This window comes from Mixophyes fleayi, chromosome 6 (genome assembly GCF_038048845.1).
Source record: "Mixophyes fleayi isolate aMixFle1 chromosome 6, aMixFle1.hap1, whole genome shotgun sequence".
Lineage (NCBI taxonomy): Eukaryota > Metazoa > Chordata > Amphibia > Anura > Limnodynastidae > Mixophyes > Mixophyes fleayi.
In genome coordinates this window covers 44,834,581-44,860,227 of record NC_134407.1, presented here as the reverse complement: position 1 = coordinate 44,860,227, position 25,647 = coordinate 44,834,581, and the positions used below count along the sequence as shown (strand labels likewise).

Here is a 25,647-nt window from a genome sequence, read left to right as displayed (position 1 = left end):
ACTTGTGACCAGCGTCTGAGTGTTTGCACCTCCCTTCTCACATGTGGTACCGATCAGTGTAAAGCGTGGTCCCTCAGGGTGTATACAGCTGAAGTTCCTCAGATTACATTCAAAACCCCTCACAGGTCATGAATATCAGACAATAGTTCATATAAAAGAAAAATACAGATATCTAGCGTATTATGTATGAAATGTAGATTTAATAAAATCGTATAAGCAAACATCTAGATATCATATAACGAAACAGATGATACAGTTGCCCATACCGGATAGCAGAAAGAAATTCGCATGGATAAATAGTAAATGTTCCGAAACTTCAATCCACTTTAATTATCTACCAGAGATGTAATATCACGGGAATAGGTCTCCGATCATCCTGCCATCCACATCACCAACGCGTTTCGACTACTGGTAAGTCTTTATCAATATAAAGACTTACCAGTAGTCGAAAGATAAAGACTTACCAGTAGTCGAAACGCGTTGGTGATGTGGATGGCAGGATGATCGGAGACCTATTCCCGTGATAAGTCTTTATCAAGATAAAGACTTACCAGTAGTCGAAAGATAAAGACTTACCAGTAGTCGAAACGCGTTGGTGATGTGGATGGCAGGATGATCGGAGACCTATTCCCGTGATATTACATCTCTGGTAGATAATTAAAGTGGATTGAAGTTTCGGAACATTTACTATTTATTCATGCGAATTTCTTTCTGCTATCCGGTATGGGCAACTGTATCACCTGTTTCGTTATATGATATCTAGATGTTTGCTTATACGATTTTATTAAATCTACATTTCATACATAATACGCTAGATATCTGTATTTTTCTTTTATATGAACTATTGTCTGATATTCATGACCTGGGAGGGGTTTTGAATGTAATCTGACGAACTTCAGCTGTGTACACCCTGAGGGACCACGCTTTACACTGATCGGTACCACATGTGAGAAGGGAGGTGCAAACACTCAGACGCTGGTCACAAGTACCTGCTATGTGATCGTTGGTACACTTAAATTGTAAGTTTAGTTCTTACTGTGAGGACCAAATGTTCTGATGTTGTGAAGTACTCTAAGCCCGCTATGCTACTGTGAATTACGTGGAAAATTTTATAAATATATAGGATATACTTCATTACTGAAGGTTTTATCTATCTCTTTGTAAGATGGGGAACCAATAGCGCAGAAAGTGTCTTTTAACCATCATACGAAGTTATATCTTAGGCTTCTCAAAGAGCAAAAGATACAAATGAACACCAAATTACACGGCATAGGCCTAGGTGCAAACATACTCCATTTTCTGTATAATGTACGAACGCAATTCACATTAAATAAGCGTGGGTTAGCGGTGGAGATTACAATATTGCTAAAGGGCCTCGAGAGATTGTGGAAGGTTCCCAATGCTGAGGGGGAGCCCCGATCAGTAGTGTTAGCTATGGATCTCCAGCTTATTAATACAAAGGCGTCCCCTCTTCATTACACTGGAGGAGGGGAGCAGTGTATAAGAAGGAAGAATATACTTCTACATCTCCCCTAGGACAATGTTCCTTGATTCCACCCCCCTGCCTGTTTAAAATAAAAAGAAGATAAACAACAAATTATATGGGATTTTTATATTTTGCAGTGTATATGTTTTTCTATGTGACAAAAAAACCCAAGAATAATAAACATAGGATTGCCCAAAAAATAAACACTAAATATGGAAACCCTATTTATAAATACTCTGCATGTGTCTAAGTTGTACAGAAAAATAAAACTGTTACAGACATATATTGAGCATTATTAAGATTAAACTAGCAGTGTGCCTCCTCCGGTCATGAAATGGAAAGTCAATTCTGGATCATAGCTCCAAACCCATATACTTAGGTACACCCCTATACCTAGAAAGGACCTGTCACCAAGGTCTTGTGCACTATGATAGGGGAACTGCAATCACTTGGGAGCAGTTTATTCAATATGATGTCCATGCGCTCTGCTCTGTCCCGCTGTGCTGCTTGGGAGGGGATAGTGTGGAACACAAGGCTCTGTACTGGGCATGGATGGGTCATGGCCTTTATTTGCTTACTACATAAAGCATAAGAAAATCCCTGTGCTTGTCTCACAAGCTAATCACAGTGTTCTCCCCAGAAAATGTTGCCAGCCGGATGGCAATAAGAAGTTGGTGGGTTGGAGGTTATTGCCCACACCTGGCAGGACGGGTCAGACTGGTGGTCAGTGGTGTAACACACACTGCTGGAAGTAGTGCTCACATAGCACTTGTTCTAATAGGAGAAACAATGGTTTATTCCATTATAATAGGACTCTGTTGGGTTCCAAGAGCCGGGTGGTAAGTTAATACACCCGGGAAATAGGTGCTGTGGAGAACACCGAATCATAATGTATCTTCCTACATCTGTTGTTCTGTGCTTGGACATAGAACAGACAGTCGTGTCCAAGGTTTATATAAATGTAGCATATGTTACACAGCCAGCTACACCTGATTGTGCATTATTACCCAAAGTGTTTAATCTAATTATTAAAACTAACCGCAGTGTTTTCTCTTATAACAAAACAAGTTACTAAATATGCACCAACTAAAGGAAAATGTGTCTTTTAATTTTTATTCCCCTCCGACTGGTTTGTTTTATTGAAGCAAACTTGCAACGCACATCTCAGCCCAGTTTGTTCACATAAGAACAGGCGCAGGTGGGAGTTATACTCCTTTGTGATCAGAACAGGTCTGGTATAGGGAAGTGAGGAACAACATGTGAAGACCCAATGTTATTACAGTCATCCTGCGTCACTTGCTTGATGAAATGACAGTACTTTTCTCTGCATTTTGCTCTTTTCCCCACCTATGACAACATTTGAACAGCAAAGCAACACCAGGAGTAACTCAAACTGTGTATAAGTATGAATTTTATTCTGCTATGTCTGTTCTTATTGTGTCTTATCGCCAGCATGTATTCAAGTTAATATATATATATATATATATATATATATATATATATATATATATATATATACATTCCTAAGTAGCTCCGGTTATCATTGTAATGAGATGACCAAAGCCAGGTTACCCTATCCCTTCTAATAGTGGGAACATGACATTGCTGTGTGTACATACTGGTTAAGACACAATCAATCAATGAGTGTGTTTCCATTTGATATATGTATATTTTTATTTACTTGTGTCTCATCATGCCTATTCATCTATGAGTTTAAATAGTTGCTTATTACTTTGGAACCAATACACCACATTGTCTACAGTGCTCTATATAAGCCACTAATATAAACATTTAATAATTAGCCTATAATGCACAAGTTACTCTATATGTGTCTGTTTCAATAAAAGGGGTAATTCATTGTACTGTAAATGATAGGGATATTAGAAGTCACAGAAGAGTTCTGTTACCATAAAAAGTACATGGCAATAGGCTTATACAAGCCACAGAAATCTGAGGTGACGTCTAATGTCCGTAACCACTTACATTAGCGGGTGCATTATTCCTTAGAATACACAAGTTTTCATATTGAACACTGAAGCAATGACATCAGGGGGTGAATGTATCAAGCTGAGAGTTTTCCAGCAGGTTTGAAAAGTGCAGATGTTGCCTATAGCAACCAATCAAATTCTTGCTATCATTTTGTAGAATGTACTAAATGAATGATAGCTACAATCTGATTGGTTTTTCAAACCCGCCTAAAAACTCTCAGCTTGATACATTTAACCCCAGAAATCTTCAGTAAACAATACTTGTATAAACAGTGTTTCTACGTACAGGTAGTGGAGTAAAAAGAGGGACACCAAGTATATTGAAAGCAATGGCTTCCACACAGGTGTGACTTGTGCGTTAATTAAACGTAAATTAAAAGTAATATCACAGCATGGTTATGGATAATGCCGTCCGGTTCTGGTTGCCTATTATTATGGCTAGCATGACTGGAAGTCTCTTTGAAAGAGGCGTGATTGCCTGGAGCATCAGTGACAGTTCAACTTGGTAATGTTTTCTTGTCTAGGGTGATTTTAACATGGAAGTCTGATGGGACAAACCATCATCAACAAAGTGCAAGATAGAGCTGACACCTCACTGTATAAGATATTCCAGTATTTATGGCAACTAGGTTTCTCAATCACCAACATATGTTTAAAATATCTACTTTTATGCGTGTCAACTGGAGCCAAGCCATATTCATTATTACTGTAAACAAAGGGAGCTTATACACTGACAATGATTATTTGAGGGACATAATTGTTTAGGTATCCATGGCATGTTGGCCGTTTACAATGGACATTTTTCACTGTATCCTTTTCCATTGCATAATTGTGTTGCTCATTGCATATGTATTTGATCATTGTACTGAATTGTGATTACACCTTAGACAACACAGCTGTACTAAGGTCATTCAACAGCAATCACGTTGAATGTAAAAGTCTTTTGGACGTTGTGAGTGTGATTTCCAATACATACATACATAAATATAAAGATGATATGAATATATGTTTATGATTTCATGGTATTTTTTGCAGAGGTTCATTCGAGGACTCTACGACGAGGTTTTATACAGCTTGTGTAGTTGAGGCCTTTGCTTATTTGCATTCCAAAGGAATTATTTATAGGGACCTCAAACCAGAGAACCTTATTCTGGATCATCGAGGTTATGCAAAGCTGGTGAGTGAAAAGATTTAGCCTTATATATTAGGATTAAGATTATCTGGAGTGAACGACTATTAATATTCTAGCTACTAGCTTGAGCTCTAGCTATCTTTGCTGGAAAGTTACTGCCTGTTGCCTTCAATATATAGTGCTATGTAAAAGTATTCAAACCCTATCACCTTTATCACACTTACAAATTCCAGACTGTAAGATTCTTGTTTGTTAGAAGGGGAATTTGTATTTGTGAGTCACACATTGATCTTCGCAGAGAGAAGAAACTATAAAGTAATACAAATGTTAAAACTGAAATATCCTATTTTAATAAGTATTATGCCACTTGGTTAGTTGAACAACCTTTTACAGCTATTACAAACAGTGGTTTTGTTGGCTATGTCTCTACTGTCTTTGAACACCGAGATAGGGAGCAGCAATTGGCTGCATGTTTGAAGTCTTGCCACAAGTTAAGGGATGAAGGTCAAGACTCTGGGACACTCAAAAACATATATTTTGTTCATTTTTAGCCACCCCAGTGTTACCCTTGCAGTGTTCATCTTGTCAATGCAGTGTTGATAGAGAAACTTCCACTCCAGCTTCAGCTATTGGAAGATGGGAGCAGGTTTATATCCAGAATTTGTCTGTAATGAGCACCATTTATCATCTTCCCGTTCCTGACAAAAATACCAGTTCCTGCCTCTAAAAAGCATCTTCATAACATGACTCTCCCGCTGTCATGCTTCATGGTGGGGACGATGTTACCAGACTGTAGGGCAGTGGTTGATTTGCGCCATACATATCTCTTTCCATTCACGCTAAAAGAGTTCAACATTAACCTCATCAGGCCAAAAGACTTTCTGCCACATTTCTGCGGCAGAGCCGGATGTAGATCACATGGGGCCCTAGGCAAGATACTGGTTTGGGGCCCCCTCCCTGAAAAAATCCATAGCACTATAATTTTTTTGCATAACATATACCCCTAATCAGGGGCTGGCTGGAAGACTTTAGCCCGGGGGGGCAAGCACATAGCACTGGCCCATAAGTAACGGGCAATTTTTAAAGGGTGGTCTCACCTCCAGCCCTGGGAGGGCCCTCTGGGGACCGCTGGGCCCTAGGCAATTGCCTAGGTTGCCTAATGGTAAATCCGGCCCTGGTCTGCGGTATCTAGATGACATTTTGTCAGCCAAGAGGTGTTGTTTTTTTCAGCCCTGGCTTCTTCCTAGCGGTCCTCCTATTAATTCCCTTTTTGTGGAATGCCCCAGAGATTGTTTGCCCATGTATCCGCCTGATCTAGGAAGTGTGGCTGCAGTTTCATACTCTTTACAATGCCCTTTACTGAGCACCAAGGAATGTCCAATGCCTTTACTAAAAGCCTCTACCATGTTGCAGGGCTTCACAGAGAGAGGGGTATTTATATTTACAAAAGACAATAGGTGAACCACTCATTTCTTACACAAGTTGTGTCACTCTTTAGATGATGTATACTTGCCATTGCAATGGGGTATGAATACTAATTCTGTTTTTCTTGTAATTTGAGAAAGTCGTAATACTCAATACTTTATCAATCCCAAAAAAGTAACTCTCTATTTTAAAATCAGAATGTGACAACAATATGTGAAAAATGTGTTGAGGGCTAAATACTTTTTCAAGGCAATTTTTAGCAGAGTCCCGTAACAATCAAGGTTGCTTATTTTGTTGAAAATATAGTAAACATTTCATCACTATAAGATCACCAATTTCCTATAATTGTAGGGTTAGTGGGCCTGTTAGTAAATAGAAATATAGATTTTATTTTTTCAAAGACTGAAAGACTACATTTAACTGCCTTTTGCTTTGTAGATAACTGTACAATGACTGAAAGATTTCTGGTGTTACACGTGGGATTTCTTTTCTAGATGACCTTTGTTTCCTACAGTGTGGTGTGCAGAGTAATATCCACAGCAGATGGCTTAGCTTTTGTCTAGGGGTGAGCACAATACCAACTACTTGGCTTTCATAATGTTCTTCTTCCGTCACAGGTTGACTTTGGCTTTGCAAAGAAAATAGGCTTTGGTAAGAAAACATGGACATTTTGCGGAACCCCTGAATATGTAGCTCCAGAGATCATCTTGAACAAAGGTCACGACATTTCAGCAGACTACTGGTCACTGGGAATCTTAATGTATGAACTCTTGACTGGCAGGTATGAGCATTGCCATGGTAAATATAGAAAAAGCAAACCATAGTAGATTTATGCCGTTGTCACTTTGATTATATCACTGGCAGCAGCAAGACTTGGCAGTCATCAATGTACAATAATGCTTATTTAACAAGGACATACAATATTATGCTTGAAAGCTGATAAATAATATTAGGGTGCAGGGATTGAAAGCACAGAGTAGTTGGTGTGATCTTAAACATTAGGAAATCCATTGATTAAACATTTTGGGCTAGAATTACTAAGCTGCGGGTTTGAAAAAGTGGGGATGTTGCCTATAGCAACCAATCAGATTCTAGCTTTCATTTATTTAGTACCTTCTACAAAATGATAGCTAGAATCTGATTGGTTGCTATAGGCAACATCCCCACTTTTTCAAACCCGCAGCTTAGTAAATCTAGCCCTTTGTGTCTATTGTGCTGCCAGGCCATACACATGCCAATGGAGTGTACATGAAATAATACAGTTAGGCACCTTGTGGCACTCCAACTATTCTGGAACAAGTACCAGTCTGCCCACCTCTGATGTGAAGCCTCTGCTGGTACCCCTCTGAGGTTCTAAAGATCTAACAACAGCAGATTCATTAAAAGCACATTATCAGCTCGAGACATGAACAGTTATCATTATTCAGAATGATCCAACAACCCATTTTTCTTTTCTTCAGTAGTTTTTATTGAGAAACGTTAGAAAAGTTATTATTTTGAAATGTCCAATACATTGTAAACATGTTTTAACAAAAGAACAATATTATGCGCATCATTGTATTGTAAACGGATAAGAAACCTGTCAAATGTGTTGTAACGCTCGTGGGGACTCGTTGAGGCTAAAAGGTAAGGGGTCAGAGATAGTACTGGGATTAGATGCCGGTAGACCCTCTCAATCGGTAACATATTCATTGCATAGAGATCATTTGATAGTAGGGAAGGAAGTCGAAGTCAGTTATGGTATTCTTAGAGCTACATGTTAAGAATGAACTGGATTTTAGATATTATTTAATGTAAGGTAAGGATCAGAGGGTTTTTCCAATTTTGGGCTATGTTCGCTCTAGTTGTGATGACATTGTGACCTAGCACACATCTAGCATGTTTGGGGAATTGCTTATAGTAAGGGCCCTAAGTTAATATTAAGAACCGTATTTGCCAGATTGAATGGTCTACCAGAAGATAAGTATAATGGTTCTACTCATTGACTAATTGCACTTGCGCCAACATGACCTCGATTGTCTAGGCCACATTTTTTGTATTCTGTCAGGAATAAGATAAAGTCTATTTATAATTATAATAATTTGACCTGCATCTCAGAATGATTCAGACATTTGGGAAACCAGTGTGAGGTAGTATAGGTATGCTCCCATTGGCTAGTTGAGTGCGTTTTATTCCAATTGTTTTCCCACTCAGCAACCCAAATTCACACAGGAATCCTTTATTGGGATATGTCTGGCTCCCTCATTTGTTCGTGGGCAACCATTTTTATATACTACATGTTCATAATACAGATTTGTCTATTTACTAGCAGGGCTTGTAGAAGCTACTATGCACAACCAGTTTGGGTCACATCTAATGTATACAGTTGACATACGCAGATCAGTCAGTTATAAGTTCAGTTATAAATATGAGGCTTTCGGGAAGACACAATAAAGGATGTGTCATACTATAGAGGCTATAGACCTGAGAAGAGCCACATTTTAGTAACTGACTCATGCGATAATGGCGTATAGTCTGAGGCACCGTCTGTCCTCGTGTAATCAGCAGCCCCCTATGGTATCAGTTACACTTGCATCTGGCTGCCAAATGATTACCGCAGCACCTCTCTCAGATTGTTTTATAATCCCGAAGTCGGATGAGTATAGCTGGTCCTATAAGTAGAGCCATATTTATAAATGGTGCTGTCCTGGGAATTATGAGTGATTACTACTTAACGCCAAGAAGCAAAGTAAGAATGAAAAGACTGTGCCTGGTCCCATTACCCGTGCTATAAGTTTAGTTTTCTGACAAAATATCATTAATATTAGCATGGTGGCTCAGTGGTTAGCACTTCTGCCTTACAGCACTGGGGTCATGAGTTCAATTCCCAACCATGGCCTTAAATGTGAGGAGTTTGTATGTTCTCCCTGTGTTTGCGTGGATTTCCTCCTGGTGCTCCAGTTTCCTCCCACACTCCAAAAACATACTGGTAGGTTAATTGGCTGCTAACAAATTGACCCTAGTCTGTGTGTGTGTGTGTGTGTGTGTGTGTGTGTGTGTGTGTATGTTAGGGAATTTAGACTGTAAGCCCCAATGGGGCAGGGACTGATGTGAGTGAGTTCTCTGTACAGCACTGCCGAATTAGTGGCGCTATATAAATAAATGGTAAAATTAATTAAAAAGCTGCTCATTTACTGAACACCTGAAGAGTTTGCAATCTTACTTTTATGTGTTATTTTTGCAACAAGTTAATTGTAAGAAAACGTAAAGTCAAAAACAGCCTATATAACTCCCCAATTGTATTACTAAGCATCTGTAATACATTTCAGGCACTATAACCTCCAACTGAACATGACCAAATTAGGTAGATAGGTGGGAGCGTATTACATCCATCCATAGCTCTCCTTAGTGGGGATCACATGCCCCAGTAATGTATAAATCTCATTTCCCCTGTTATTGCAGACTCTATATGTTGCATACTATTTGTCATGGGTATCATTTCAGTTTTGTTAGCATTTAGCTGAATTAATTTGAGCCATAATGTGTGTATTGTCAATGTACTTATTATGTAAAGCACTTTACTTCTGATACTATATAAATGATATACTTCAACTAATAAAACATATACAACTTCCATTAGCATTGTATCAAGAAATATCATTCAATTCTTCAAATCATAAAAAGCAATGAGAGTTTCTTAAGTATTAACGGTATCCATTCCTCCGCAGCCCCCCATTCTCAGGTCCAGACCCTATGAAGACTTATAACATCATATTGAGAGGAATCGACATGATTGAGTTTCCAAAGAAGATTACCAAAAATGCTGCTAATCTAATAAAAAAACTATGCAGGTGAGAATTATGGCCCCAGTACGTAAGGAATACATTTGAAAATTGTGATCAGTAACTCCCATGGCTAATTGGTAGATTATTTAATCAATTTTGGATTGAACTATTGTGAAGATGTTAAAACTCAAGCTTAGCTCAGTGATTTGCTGGAGCACACTTTGATGAGTGTATTGTAAAAATGTATCAATTGTTTATTTTATTCCTGGAAAGTGTTGAATTTGTTTTGCATCTGATTTCTTTCCTGGAGTGTGCTGCCCTCTTATGGTTCATATTGGGTACTGTAATTACAAAACTTTTTAGGTGCATCATAGATAAGATATTCTTACCCTTGAACGAAAATACTTACCATTTTCTTTTATTATTTGTAACGCCCTTATTCTATCTAGAATACAAGTTCCATTTGGAAGTAGGTTTGTAGGGGCAAGTTTTTTTCCTGTTTTATTCTAGTAATTAAGCAATGTACTGAATATTAGACTAAGGAAACTATCCAGCTTTGTTGCCACTGTGAATAACTAAATTGTTTAAAGATTTGCATCTGCCCAAACCAGGATATTCTGCAAACATGAACTTTTTGAGGGGATCAGAAATAATTTCTTGGGTTTTTTTTTTTATATTCCCATGTATGAATAGTATCTCAAGTAATAATTTTCACTACTGCTATAATAAATAAGTGAAGAGGAGGGATCAGCATTTTTTATTACTCATGTAAAATTTATTTTCTTTTACCAGGGACAATCCCTCAGAAAGGTTAGGAAACCTGAAAAATGGAGTGAAAGACATCCAAAAGCACAAGTAAGTGACTGGTACACAGCCTGTTGTGATGCCTGCAGTATGCCCAGCAGGAAGGTGGGGATGTCTGAATTACCCAGGTATTGCTGTCCTTCTACCAGGGCCAGTGTAAGGTTACTGGGTGCCGCTGCCCTCCAGGCATCCCCCTTCAGGATGGCCCCCCGCCCCATACACACTTGTCTTGTGTGAAGCATGCGTGGGTGACTGCAGGCAGGTGTTGCTGGCTGCTCCTCTGTGTCAGGGACAGGCTGGGGGTGTGACTCTGCTCTGTGATGTCATAACACCAGCCTATCATGGCAGGGGTAGGCTGGGCTGGGGAGCAGGGGGGCTTTTGTCCCCCTGCCCCCCAGGCCGGCCCCATAGTGGGCTACCTTGGGCTGGGTTACTGGGCCGTCTGCATTTTCTCTTTAAAATGTTCCTAATAGTCTGCTGAGTCGAGTCTTGCCCCTTGGGCTAAAATCTAATTTAATTTGGTTTTACATATGTGTATACATTGAAAGTGCTATTTTTTTTTATCCTTTTTGCTTTTTACTCACCCCACCCTCCCATCCATTGAAAGCCAATGAGCAAGGTGGTTTGTTTCATTTAAATCCCCAGGTTGGCCAGCAATGGTCCTGCCTTCTAATACGTATAATAGCCCATGTTATTGTATCATTTTACCAGTATCCCTTCAACATGACACCAGGGCTATGAGGGCTGGATACACTGATTTGCTTAATTAATTTTGATTGGTTTGACATTGTGAAGTTAAGATAAAGGCATTAGTCAGGCTGGGGGACCTGGCCAAGGGTCAGTGTGAACTGTAGAATGTAATCTTAGTTTTCAAGCGGAAGGTCCACTTTAACATGACCCATTAGATCTATCAAACTTATGTTTCCATTGTACAAAAATAATCAGAGGATGTACTCTAAAAGGTCCTGTTAAGATCATTGTAACATCATAACACATAACTACACGCTGTTATATCCAGTAAGATAGTGAACCATGGGCAAGTTTAACAAGACTAAACATTTTTCTTGTAGAAAAACAGGCAACGTGTAAAAAAAGATGGGATAAAAACGATATTTTCCTGCGGCGTGGACATACTCGTTTTGCACGTACACCCAAGAGAGCAGATTAAATGTTATTTTAACAACTTTGTGCCAAAAATTACTTTTCTAGACAGCAAGATGTTGGGAAAATGATTCTTATCTTACTAACTTCTTACATACACTGTGGAAAATGATTTTATCTCAGGGCTTTTTCTGACCTTAGTTTGAAACACACACAAACAAATATGATGTTCCCATGATATTGCACTTTTTAAAAGTCCTTAAATTGTTCAGCTATGTAATACCTGTAGTATCAATTATATAAGCTTTAATCAGCCGACGTTTCTGGCTATTATCTGTATTTCTAATTGTTATCAAATTACAGCAGACATTTCTCTACTAATTCAAGCATTCTCGCTGAGCTAGCATCCTATTGATGCTAGTTTAATTGATGAACTTACAATGGAAGGGGGTCAGAAGAGATTTGTCTTGCAAGTTTCTTAACATTTACTTATGAATTACTGAAAAGTTCAGTAAAAGGTTTTAGTTTAACATATGCTTTGTGCTTCTCTTTTATTGCATCTCCAGGTCACAGTAATTAATCTTCCCACCACGTCAGTGAAAATGATTAATGCTTAATAGTCCCATGTGAGGAAAACTGCTACAGAATACACTGCCCTCTACTGTGCAGAGGAAACACAACATGTATAACAATGTATATGTCTGATGTTGTGTTAAATTAACATTCACACGTTCTACTCAGCATATACTTAATCATTTTAATTGTTTGTAAAATAAAATTTAATTGTAGTTGAATTCTATTTAATTTTACGCAAATGGTTAAACAGTTTTATCGTAACAGTTTTCCTCTAGCTCTTTGCACTTTATTACAATGTTCTTAATATTGTAAAGTTGTGCAGTACAATGGCACAACAGGCATGAGTGTATGTAGAAATGTCTGTATGATGTCATTAAATTTGGTGAGCGCTGATGTTATAACATACAGGTGGTGGGTGATGACATAACATGCCTCCTTTGGAAGTGTTCCATTAAGCAATGTATATCTGGCAGTGAAGGTAAAACACACCGTACAAGCAACAAATTATATTACAAACTGAGCCTTGTGTGTTATAAGAAATATTGTACCCTACTATAGGTTTAAGACATCCTATGACCCATATAAAAGCCTGGTCTGCAGCCTTTATATTGTCTTGAACCTCCTTGGTGACTCCTAGTTATATTTTTCACTAGGTCAATACACTCTGTGCACTATTTTATCCCGGGTGGGAGGGGCTTGCCGGGACACTCCTTAAACAGTCCAATATGTGCAATGCAGGGACTGTTCTGCATATAAAGGACTATGTACAAGAGAGAACTAGTACATTATATGATTGCATATTTATGATCAGAAGGAACAGAGTGGTATAAAAAACTTATCTTGGAACAATTCCCAGACTGTTACAGGCAGAAAACACCACGGGCTCAATAGGGGAAGAAAATAGTCTAACCGTAGAGGAAATAAATTGTCACACAAACAAGTATCAACTTAATAAAGAAACAAAACAATATAAATTATCTACGTCTCCAGATTGTCAAACAAAACAAATAACTGTGTTACTTCAACAGATTGTCTACAAAATATATATATATATTTCTGCTTTAGGGAATGCAATAATGATCCTACAAATTGACAGCAACTTAATAACAATTTCAATGCTGTGCCATATTTTGTGATTTGGATACAAAAAGGTTTGCTGCATCTAAATATCGTTCTTTTATATTACCTTGTTTGAAAAATGTTATTATTAGCAAATGGTATATGTGTATCTTTTTCTGTCTTTTAGATGGTTTGAAGGCTTTAATTGGGAAGGTTTAAGAAAAGGTACACTGACACCTCCTATAATACCTAGTGTAAGTATCTTATCCATCATTTATCTCCTGCCTCGTCTGTACATCTGCTGTCCTGGCCGGCACACACAGTTCAACCGGTTTACTTGTAACCAAAACTAAACTGATGTTCATAAAACATACACTAAGGGGTATATTTACTAAACTGTGGGTTTGAAAAAGTGGAGATGTTGCCTGTAGCAACCAATCAGATTCAAGCTGTCACTTTGTAGAATGCACTAAATAAATAGCTATAATCTGATTGGTTGCTATAGTCAACATCTCCACTTTTTCAAACCTGCAGTTTAGTAGATAAACACCTAAGTGTTACAACACTGTAACCTGCATCATAACAGATCTGAGTTATTAATGTTACAGAGACAAATATGTAGTGTGTGATTTACATTAGGCAGTGTCTGCTGGGCACTCAATGATTGGACATCCGCAAAGAGAGATCTAAAAGACTCAGGGCTAGATTTACTAAGCTGCGGGTTTGAAAAAGTGGGGATGTTGCCTATAGCAACCAATCAGATTCTAGCTTTCATTTATTTAGTACCTTCTACAAAATGACAGCTATAATTTGATTGGTTGCTATAGGCAACATCTCTACTTTTTCAAACCCGCAGCTTAGTAAATCTAGCCCTCAGTATTTACTTAATTGACACAAAGGCAACAGAAGGAATTCTACTTCTGTTCTCTGTATCAAGTATCCTCAACAGTTCATTCTGAAGTGAAAGAATAGAAGGAAATTTCTCAGTAGGAACTAGATGAAGTACCGAACGTCATAGTTTTTCCATCTCATGTGTTAATACACTGGTTCAGTCTACTTCTCTTGTGTAGCTATTTCATAGGAACAATAGAAAGGATTACTAATTTATTACAATACCTGTAACAGAAGCTGGCTTGGAATTCCTAAAGTCTAATCAGGATAGATGATAAATCCCTGGTACCCTCCTCATTATACTGGAGCTGTGTTTCCAGTGACAGGTTTCGTACGGTTCATAAGCCAATTTGGTTTGATCACATGGGCATATCTGGCTAATTTGAGGACCGGTGTGGTCTCCATGGCACACATGACTTATTCATGTCCTATAATACAAGGGTATATAGCTAAACAGACCAGGTCTAGAAAAGGATCTAGTCTATGGTTCATTTTGCTGATGATATGTTTGTATCAAAACATGCCACTCAGGTTCTTGATCATTTCTTAATTAGAAAAAAGAAGGCAACAGCCCCAAAAATGGATTGAAATTTAGAATGAATTTTCTGAACATCTTAAGTCTACATTGTAACCAAGTAGTACACCACAAATTGTTTCAGAAAACAAGTGTGTTGATCTCCTGGGAAGTGGGGTGTTGTCCACTCATGTGATTGTCTAAGTTATGAAATGTGAGGAGTAGAATGCAGGCAAACAGGTAGCAACAGACTGAGGGACAGAGTGTAAAAGGAGCAATGTTCCCAAACAGCACAGCGTAGGGACCTGAGACTCCTATCAAAGTCATGTGGGAATATTGTGGTGTCAAACACACATTTATAGGCTATAAAGCTGGTACATCCAACTTGTTGGCGGGTTGAATTCTTCATATTATTATTGTATCTGTAAGCAATAATAATTCCAACAGGAGTAGTAAATCCCAGCTGTACCAGTGTTCTACCTTCACTGTATCAGATCTCTAACAGAGCATTTCACCTATTATGTTGCAGGTCGCATCCCCAACAGACACAAGCAATTTTGACAGTTTTCCAGAAGATAATGACGATCCTCCGCCTGACGACAACTCAGGATGGGACGTAGACTTTTAATGCATTTTTCTTACCTGCTTCTGCCTTGCTGAAGACAGCTTTCCTGAAACGTGGCTGCCAAGAGAACAAAAGAAGGAACTGGGGAAGATTAATGCTCGGGGTCACCATGATGCCTTGATTGATGCTGCTATAGTAACTACAGTGGCATTAGGACTTATTGCTTAGTTCACAATAACCCTCTTTAACATATTTTATGTTTTACCTTTAATATAGCAGTTGACATGGTGGTCCTGGAGCTAAGCCTCTCATTCAAAACAATATATGCTTTCAATTCTTGCAGAGTTCACCATTTAGCTTTGGAACATACAGTGTACAATGTATGAGAAGTGTACATATTTTGTAGCTAGCACTATCCACATTAAAGAATAATTTATTTGGGGTCGGTTGTCCATAGATGGCAGGGATGCCTGAGTCTTTAGAAGAGACCTGTGTACCGCTGGCTCTCTAGCTCTTGTATAACAGCTCTCCCCGTCCTCCGGCTGGCTGGGGCCGGTGGGAGGAGTCAGTCAGCCGCAGCTCTAGAGTCAGTATTGCACGCGCCTCCTGTAAAGTACGAACATTGATGACTTACTGCAGGTCAGAGTAGATAAGTGTGGAAAATATTTATTAATGTTTTACCCTAGCTGTGTCCTGCTGAAAACAATCCTTTCCTTTCTTTCTAAATAATGTGACAAATTTATTAAATGGTACCCATCATCCACACACAACGGAGGCAGCCATTTTGCCGGCTTATATTCATAAGAAAGCATTGATTTAGTAGATTGACATCAACAGTTCCTATTAAATTAACAGGCTGTATTCTCCTGAATATTGACAGGGCCCATAAAGTGGCTGGCCCCACTGTGATGTTGAGAATGGATACACGCAGGGCTGCCGAGAGGGAGTTCTGGCCCTGGTACAGTAGCTTTTCGCCCCAGACGACCCCCTGCTAGGGGTGTGTGATTGCATCGACCAATAAGAAGCCACAAACACTGCTGTTGGTCTGTGCAGTCATCTGCTAGTTTGGTCTAGCTCCGCACCTTCCAGATCTGTGAGCCCTTGCTGCTCTGGGGATGGGGAACCTGACACCCCCCTCCTCCTCCTCTTGGCATCCCTGGGTACACTGTGATAAACTGCATGGTACAAGCTTTCCCAATAAAGTAGCAAAAAAAGGATTTTGGTCACATATTACTCATTGTGAGGACCACAATCATTTGGTCATTATATGTTCATGTCAAACCAATTCTTGAAGCTGTGTTTTTTACTTGTGTTCATGACCAGACTGAATGTTAACCTCTCTCTTTTGTTAGATTTTTAACAATTCTAATAATAAAAAGCACAACTGTTGCATTTGCTGTTGATAATGATAATGAAAGGTATCAATTCATTCATCCATCTTCATCTACAGTTCTGAATGTAGTTAGTTAGGAGCTGCACATGTGTTTGTGCTATAGAAGGAAGTAACCTTAGGATTTCTATTGGAAATGGGCTACTGGGTATTTCCCCCCAAGGTATTAATAGAGATAACATCAGCCTCATAAAGGACAATGTACTGTTGCACAATTGGTATTACTTATACATATATTGTAGTAAGTAAACTGCAGATCCCAATATGCACAGTGGTCAGCTGAGGATAACGAGAGTTCTAGCTCCGCAAGTAAATATCTCATTCTGTACATGACAAATATCAGAAATTAAAGGGTCACTATCATGAAAAACTGGGACTGTTTTGAGCCCTACATCGTTAAATATAGCTTAGTGTCCTGTAGTCGGTGCTTGCACAGTAGCTCAGTAGTATTTATTCCTTGATTTGCAGCCTCACTAAGATGACCTAGGAGCTGGCCAATGGCAGAACTATAGGGGGTGTGGCCGCAGCGGGACCTGGAGATGAGGGGGCCCAGCAATAATCTTAAAAGAACTGAGCAGAGGTCTCTTCTTAGCCCCCACATGTGGAGTGGGAACATGAGCTTAACTGCACACACTCAAAAAAGGCCCTAAAGAGAACAGAGTGGGGGTTTCAGGAGGCTAGAGTGACATCACTAGACCCCTACCCAAATTTTGCTATGGGTCCATTGACGCACTGTTCCACCACCATCTTTTACACGGTTACCAAGCAAATGTACAATTTTGTGACTGTTATTATTATATTTATATAAAGTGACATCTATATACTAAGTTGAGTGTACCTTTCATGGTATTAGGTTGACATTATACTCCATTTTTTCATGATAGCGTCCCTTTAACAAGAAACTGACAATGGTCATGTAAAGAACTTAACCTAGTTCTGAAAAGTAAACCTCTCAATTAACAGACACCAGTCCATTTTCACTTGTGGGACTAAAGCGTTTTGATGCACACACTCCAAAAGGGCATTTTAAAGGAGGGTGAAGATAATGTAATAGTCGTTCTAAATGATATCAGTCAGTGTCAGATAAGCTCTTTTCACTTTTTTATAGGTGCTATGTATATACTTGATCTATGATACATGTGTACAGCTCAATCAACAATCCTTACCTGTGTTTTAATTAGTATCTCAAATCTATTACAATAATAAATGAAATGCCTGGCTTATCTCCATTAGTTAAGGCAATAAAGAGATGTTTTAGAGCAAAAACCCAAGTCCCACTAAATAAGAGTGGATTCCAGCAATGTAATTTATTAATTTAATGTTTCTTCTGTAAAATAATAATTATATCAACAACCAATAATGGAATAGTATGACATACTCTGAACCTACAGGCTTGTAACATAAAACAGTTCTGTGTTGCTCTTGGCCAGCTAAAGTATTAGTGTATGTAACCCCACTGTATTTAGAGTCAATACGTAGCAATAAACCAAGGTGAGCAGGATAGTAACAATACTATTACCACAAACAGTGCATGTGTATTATTAAGAATATATACAAAGTGAAATAGAACGTTGGCACATGTCTAATTATACACATGTCCGATGTAAAAATAAAGAGGTTGACCTGTAAATGCCATGGTCGAAAAATGTTGTTCAGTTTTAAAGCATCATATATGTCTAATAAAAAGCAGAGAAAATGGCATATACTGTATATATACTGTAACTACCTCTGTTGAAGGGGATAGCTACTTTTTATCAGTGGGGCAAATGGTGTTTCTTAAGGAAGGACAGCATAACTGACAAGAAATATCAAATGGTTCGGGGTAATGTTGCCCTGTATCTCCTATTCCTAGAGCAGCCTTTCCTTGAAATCCTCCCACTGTAATGTATCCAAAGACTGGAGCACCATTTTACTGTAGATTTTTTAATCTTTACAAAACAGATTTGATGTTCTTTATTGTTAGCGCAGCCTAAATATTTAGGTTTAATGTTGAGTTTCAGGACAAACATTTTCATGCAACTCTTTCCGTGCCACGTTGGACTTGCTCTGCAGCTCCCTCTAGTGGCAAAGGGTGGCAAAAATGGAACACTGGTTATAGTTTAATTCGCTTGAGAAACATATCAAGCTGTAGATAGTAAGAAATAAACAAAAATGACATCATTTGCACCATTTACCCTCATTGTTCATAGGACTCATGGGTGCCATGTTTAGTGGTCATTTTCTGAGGTAAACTTTGTAGGCACTTTCATTTTTATACAGGTTTCATCCATAGCTTAGCTTGGAAAACAATCAAAATGTATATGAGCACATTAAACGACTGTATAAAGGAGGGTGGGGGGGGGTTATCGGGTAGGTAATATAAAATACTAATCGTAGAAAACTCATTGGTGACATACACAGTATTGTAAGCTATGTTACAAGATTTACAATATATCATAGTAATATTTTACATGTCATTTTCTGACTTTGGTTATTCATACAAGGTACGGTATCATTATTTGGCTGTGAGATATTCATCTATTTTATGTGTTCCACGCATGTCTGGATTGGAGTGTATATGTAATCATTAAAATGCATTAGCTATTCTCAAACTTTACAGTAGGACCACTGGCTAATACAGTATTTGTGTGAATATAGCTATTTTTGTGTTAATATTTTATACAATATGCATAGTGATTCTTTTTAAGTAGTAACCCATGCAATTCTCTCATTGTTTTCTTATTTGTAACGTGCAGTGTTTTACTAGGTACAGGTGGACTTAAATTATTGTCAGTATTAGTGAGCGACTGTACCGTCCTCTCATCCGTCCCATAGTCCTGTACCACGACCTGATGATTTCGGCATTGTTACAAGTGCCTTAAATCCATGGCATCTTCTAATAACCGTTTGGTGTTATGCTGCATGGCTAAGACAAACACACCTCAAAATGTTGTCCTTTCTTAGCTTGCTACGTTTTACAGTTCTTTCTGCTGACGATTTTTAAGCCTTTATTATATATTGATAAAAATACAGAAATGATGACGTTGTTCTGATAATTTCTGTTCAATGTACTGGAGCTGTGTATCTGTTAATGAGATGCAGCATCATTTCTGTGAAATGTATAAATGTATGCGCGGGTCTAATTAATAAATGGCATACTATCAGTCTGTACACAGGTATTACTGTTTTGCTAAGGTGCACGTAGAAACTATGACATGACAATAAATTGTCCCTAGCATGGAGGAGGAAGCCAGTAGTTACGCTGTGTAAAGGGATTACTCACTAATCTGACCTATTCTTCCACGCAAGTCTGGCAAACTCCTAACAATGTCCTAACATTCCTACTTGAGTTATGGGGATATTGTTATTTTGATAGGCTTCCTGTGCTCTAGTAGGAAAATGATTATAGTGTTAGTAAGGCATTAAGTCCTAAACAGCCCACACAAGTGCAGATCATGACACTCTGCATCCAAAAATAGATCTATGTCCAATTTGTCCATTCGCATACACTAGGCACATGGGACCCAATTAATGCAGTCTACAGATGACCACATACACCAGGCCTGACCAACTTGTGCCTCTCCAGGTGTTGTGAATCGACTGACAAAGCATGCTGGGACTTGTAGTTTCACAACAACTTAAGGGCCACCGCTTGGCCTGGCCTGACATACACAATCAGATTGTGGTCACTACATTTTCTACAAGTCCCAATCAGCGTGATTGGGACCAATCAGATGCTGATCCAGACTGTAGGCCATGTTTGCCTCATGTGCTGTAATTTGTGCACAATATAATCTCTGTGTATCACTGCACATATGGGTAGCTTTACTGTTGCTAGCAGAGGGCTAGTTTAGGGTTAGGTTATAACCAATAATCAATTTTTAGACAGCAATTGTCTATACATGCCCCAAGTCACTGTAAATGTTCCCTCATAAGGCACACTCTTTGCAGTTTGTCATAAACTTGCTCTTCCCAATCATGTTTAATGATTAAACCCCTGTATGGCTATGCAAAATTGAGCTTTATAATGAATATAGACAAATAGATATTCTTTTCTCCGTGTGGAGAACCATAGTTAATTGCTTACAGATGCCTCACAGTTATAAAGCCTAGACTTAAGGTTTGTGGGGCAACAAGGCATCGTGTAGGTGTATAGAGAATGTATCTAGCTGTTGCTGAGACATCACTACACCTAAAATACAGGTTGATCCAGTTTGAGAAAGTCACATCTTGTAACATTCATAAATATATATGTACAGTATGTCCATATTATGGCAGAATTTATAATATTTGGAATGTTATGCAATCTGTGTGTCCTCAGACCAGAGCGTCACTGTGCATAGATAGAAATGCTTTTTGTCTTGCGCACAGCCTGAGGGCAGTGTCATGAGTTGAAAACCGCAGAGAAGGTCATTTATGAATCACACTTGATGTACAGCACAAAATGCCTTTACTGTTGTGTGCCTAGATGGTCAGATGAGTGCACATCAAGGTGAGTGTCTGCTCTCTGCACTCAGGGTAGGTTACTGTGTGGAAAAGTGTAAATGTCACATCAATAGTCCATCATTATCATCATCATCATTTATTTATATAGCGCCAGCAGTTTCCATAGAGCTTTACAATTATCCTGCTCAGTTTTCTGCTAAAATACTACTCTGTTTAGTCTGTGGCTTAAATTAATCATGAGACTGAGGGGACATCAGCATTGTCTTTTGTGTGTTTAAAACTGTGTTTTACATTGGGGAGAATATGCCTAGGCTCCAAAAGTGCACCTTAAATGAGCAAGATGTATAGCATTAAAAGTATAGGATGAGACCCGGTCCTCACCATCTCAGTGTGGAAAATCATGTTATTTTTCAGGAAGAAAAATGCTGTACACCTTCCTGCTAAACAGGGAGAAGCCCTGTATATGTACTTTCTACCCAATCTTTATCTTTTCAAAGATATTATTGTTTGTGCCAACTTAGGAGCACCTGTGACTAATTTGAACTCAATCCAATTCTCTGACTGCCCAGGGGAATCTTTTTGTATCCCCCAGAAGCCGACATTCTGGTCCAGAAATCCATGTTTTCCCCAGTAAGCCATTCCTGCCTTACATGTGTGTGAAGCTGTGTTTCACATTGGATAGTGTGCTTTAGAGATGCAGTTTTCCTCCAAATTGCAAAACCAAGATACATTCCATTAAAAGTAGAGATGACCATGCTCGGTTCTCTGAGAACCGAACATACCCGAACTTAGCAGATCCGAGTACCGAGCCGACTCAGGACTTTCGCGCTTTTTCGTATTTGAAAACGAGGCAAAACGTCATTGTTACGTTGTTGAATCTCGGATCTCGCGATTTTTGGATTCCATTTTAAGATCCAACATAAGGGTGGGTGGGAAGGCCCAAGGACAATTCCATCTTGCACCATTTTTCTTTTCTGCCACTGCTGTGTGCCAATGTGTCCTAGATGTGCTAGGAACTGCCGTGTGTTTGTGTCATTGCTCTGTCGCTTACCATCCAGCCAGGTTGCTGCAGTATTTGTCCGAAAGTGTATGAAAATAATATTGGGCCTGATTCATTAAGGATCTTAACTTGAGAAACTTCTTATTTCAGTATCCTGGACAAAACCATGTTACAATGCAAGGGGTGCAAATTAGCATTCTGTTTTGCACATAAGTTACATACTGACTGTTTTTTCATGTAGCACACAAATACTTGATATATTATTTGTACACTGAAATTTAAAGTTGATATTTGTGTGCTACATGAAAAAACAGTCGGTATTTAACTTATGTGCAAAACAGAATACTAATTTGCACTCCTTGCATTGTAACATGGTTTTGTCTAGGAGACTGAAATAAGAAGTTTCTTAAGTTAAGATCCTTAATGAATCAGGCCCATTGTGATCTGTGAGATGGTCAAAATTGACTGCAAGCAAATGACTTGATATTAGTGTTATTGAGGTTAATAATAACGTAGGAACAAAAAAAAAGAGCAAAATTTTGTGATTTTAGCATATTTTAGGATTTTTTCTAAAAAATCCAAAACCAGTTCCCCGGGGGTCAGTGAGCATCTCTAATTAAAAGTCTATGGCAAGACTCAATCGGCTCCAGCTTAAAGCTGGTGTAAAGTCCTTTAGCAAAGTAGAAATAACAGTGCGCAGCCACATAGCAAATAGCCCTATAAATGTGTTCTCTCTACCCCTTCATCTCCTCACTCTGTAAACTGAACTCTGATATTTCCACTGCTTGGCATTACTAGTTGCAGCATGCCTACTACGTACAAGAAAGCTCTCACACCATCAAACTTCTACCACAGTCTGCTTCACTACAAACACCATGCCCTTGTTCTGTAATCCCATGCATTGTGCCGGAAATCTAGGCGCGTAGCTCTACTAAAGAGGATTTTGTGGGGTGTCTTGGTCATTTTGCGCTTTATAAATAACCCCCACGGGTTCATCTAATGAAATGTGATGTGTGGCAAGGAGTAGCACAGTACATACATTATAATAGACAGTTCAATGCTGAAGCTCTTTTAGATAAAAAAAACCCCTTTAATTTTTCAGCAAATTGCTGACACTTGCATAAATATTTATGAATATTACTAGCAGCTCTTTCGGTTTTGGACAATCTCATCTCATTTAATCCTGTCTCTTCCCATAAGCATAGTGGCCTAGTGGTTAGCACTTCTGCCTCTCAGCACTGGGGTCATGAGTTTGATTCCTGACCATGGCCTTATCTGTGTGGAGTTTGTATGTTCTCCCTGTGTTTGCGTGGGTTTCCTCTGGGTGCTCCGGTTTCCTCCCACACTCCAAAAACATACTGGTAGGTTAATTGGCTGCTATCAAAATTGACCCTAGTCTCTGTCTGTCTGTGTCTGTGTCTGTGTGTGTCTATATTAGGGGATTTAGACTGTAAGCCCCAATGGGGCAGGAACTGATGTGAATGAGTTCTCTGTACAGCGCTGCGGAATTAGTGGTGCTATATAAATAAATGATGATGATGAGTGTAAGTCTCCACTGATCAGACCCTCAGGTTACTTATTTTGAGGAGAAGGAGCAACACTCTCTCCTAATTCCTGTCTGTCTAAACTAAGGTACCTGAATGGACAGGTGAATGGCAAAGCCATCAGTATGGCAAATCCACCTAAACATTCCATCCATGGGACAGAATGCTCTGGATCGAGAAGATATTCTAAACTAGAAGTACTGAAGCTTTTGATGGAGACTGAGGCTGGGAATAGGTAATGATGTGGGCTTGAGGGTAGCGGGTACCCCACAAATGGTTAATAGCACTAATGACTGAGAAGGAGTTAACTGTTTTACAACTGATTTTATTTTAGGTGTAGTGACCCTCCAAAACATATGAGCATTCATTTAATAACAAGTGGCAAATGTTTCTATAATCCATTATCATCTAACAGATATTTGGTTTTGTAAATCTGTGTGTGCTGTAGTCAGCATGTTATTAAACAAACATTTGGGGATAAATTTACTAAACTGCGTGTTTGAAAAAGTGGAGATGCCTATAGCAACCAATCAGATTTTAGTTATAATTTATTTAGTACATTCTACAAAATGACAGCTACAATCTGATTGGTTACTCTAGGCAATAGCTCCACTTTTTCAAACCCGCAGTTTAGTCAATCTACCCCTTAGTACCTTATAAGGAGTGGAGTTTGCCGTGACATTGTTATATCCACCATCCAAATTTTAATGTTGGATTGCATCAAAGTGAATATCCCTGTAAATTGTATTACAGTGTAACAAACAGCCTTCCGCAGCCCTTAGCAAAGCAGCACCTTGCTATCTATGAGTTCTTGTATATGCAATCTATCTTTGACACAACTGTCAATACAAGTAGAAAGCAGAATTAAGTGTGTTCCTATTGCTCCTTATTTTTCTAATACACAGTACAGTACGGGGTAGACTTACTAAACCTTATAAAAAGGAAAAGGAGGAGGTGTTGCCCATAGCAACCAATCAAAGTCTAGAAAGTGATAGCTAGGATCTGATTGGTTGCTATGAGTAACACATCCACATTTCAGTTTTAGAAGCTTTAGTAAATCTATACCTAAGACTGAATGTACATCAAGGCTTTGGAGCCTTTCAGTCAGAAAGGTTGCATTGGAAGTTGCTTATTTATTCCACTTTCTGCTATTTTTAAATGGTTCGTTATTTTGTATATTTATGGGTATATTTTCCTTAGGTCTTCTCTGGCATAAAATTCTTCAAAAAATACAAATAAAAAAGTGACTTTTGTTTGTCTGAACACGTCTGTCCTCAAATGGTCATTGACCAGTTGCACTCTTTTGATGTAGATGAATAATATTCTTCATATAATAAATTGCTCTTGATTTGCTCTGTATTTTACCTGCAGCCGTATTGCTGAGTGCCTGTTGTATACTTTATAGAGTTCAAATAAAGCAATTACTTTTGAATATTTCTCATGTTATTTAATGCATAGCTGCCCATGGAGTTGGTGACTACAACTGGGACTAAAAAGAATATTGCCGAAGTTTGTGCTTGGATGACACCATTCCTCTAAAAAGGCAACTTGTTTTGTGTTATAGAAGATGTCATATACTAATAGTTGCCCACTGAACATTATCACATTTCTGTGAAAGTCCACCCCACATCACTAGGTAGTAGGCACTAATCTTTCAATACATAAACTTCCCTGTTACAAGTATTGTTCAAGTTGGACAACTATATATGTCTATCCTGCTCCCCATAGTATCTGGGTAGAGTCAGCCCTTAGGAAGGACAGCTTGCAGTTCTGAGTGTGACAAGTAGCCGTTTGCTCTCTGATACATGCAATTGGGGTTCCCCAAAAGTGGACACTTTGCATATAATGTACGCTAGCATATGTATTGTGAATAATATCTATAATATAAATGTCTAGTGGCGTGTGTTAGTCTGTCTGTGTGTGTGTGAAAAAAAATAAAACCAGGCTGCAGCGCCACCTGCTGGGCGAAGTTATACACTGACC

General features: G+C 38.7%; 1 protein-coding gene across 4 annotated transcripts in view; it reads left to right on the top strand.

The window, feature by feature from the left end:
- PRKG1 (protein kinase cGMP-dependent 1) overlaps nucleotides 1–25,096 on the top strand; it is a 796,378-nt gene extending 771,282 nt beyond the window's left edge. For 2 of the 4 annotated variants that reach the window (XM_075216376.1, XM_075216374.1), the window contains exons 13-19: nucleotides 2,854–2,889; nucleotides 4,510–4,651; nucleotides 6,649–6,812; nucleotides 9,739–9,861; nucleotides 10,588–10,650; nucleotides 13,523–13,589; nucleotides 15,270–25,096. In XM_075216376.1, coding sequence (XP_075072477.1) covers nucleotides 2,854–2,889; nucleotides 4,510–4,651; nucleotides 6,649–6,812; nucleotides 9,739–9,861; nucleotides 10,588–10,650; nucleotides 13,523–13,589; nucleotides 15,270–15,368 — 694 coding nt within the window. In that variant the 3' untranslated portion in view covers nucleotides 15,369–25,096. The remainder of the gene's footprint in view (nucleotides 1–2,853; nucleotides 2,890–4,509; nucleotides 4,652–6,648; nucleotides 6,813–9,738; nucleotides 9,862–10,587; nucleotides 10,651–13,522; nucleotides 13,590–15,269) is intronic. The other 2 variants (XM_075216377.1, XM_075216375.1) reach the window with 1 other exon arrangement.
- The last annotated feature ends 551 nt before the right edge of the window (nucleotides 25,097–25,647 follow it).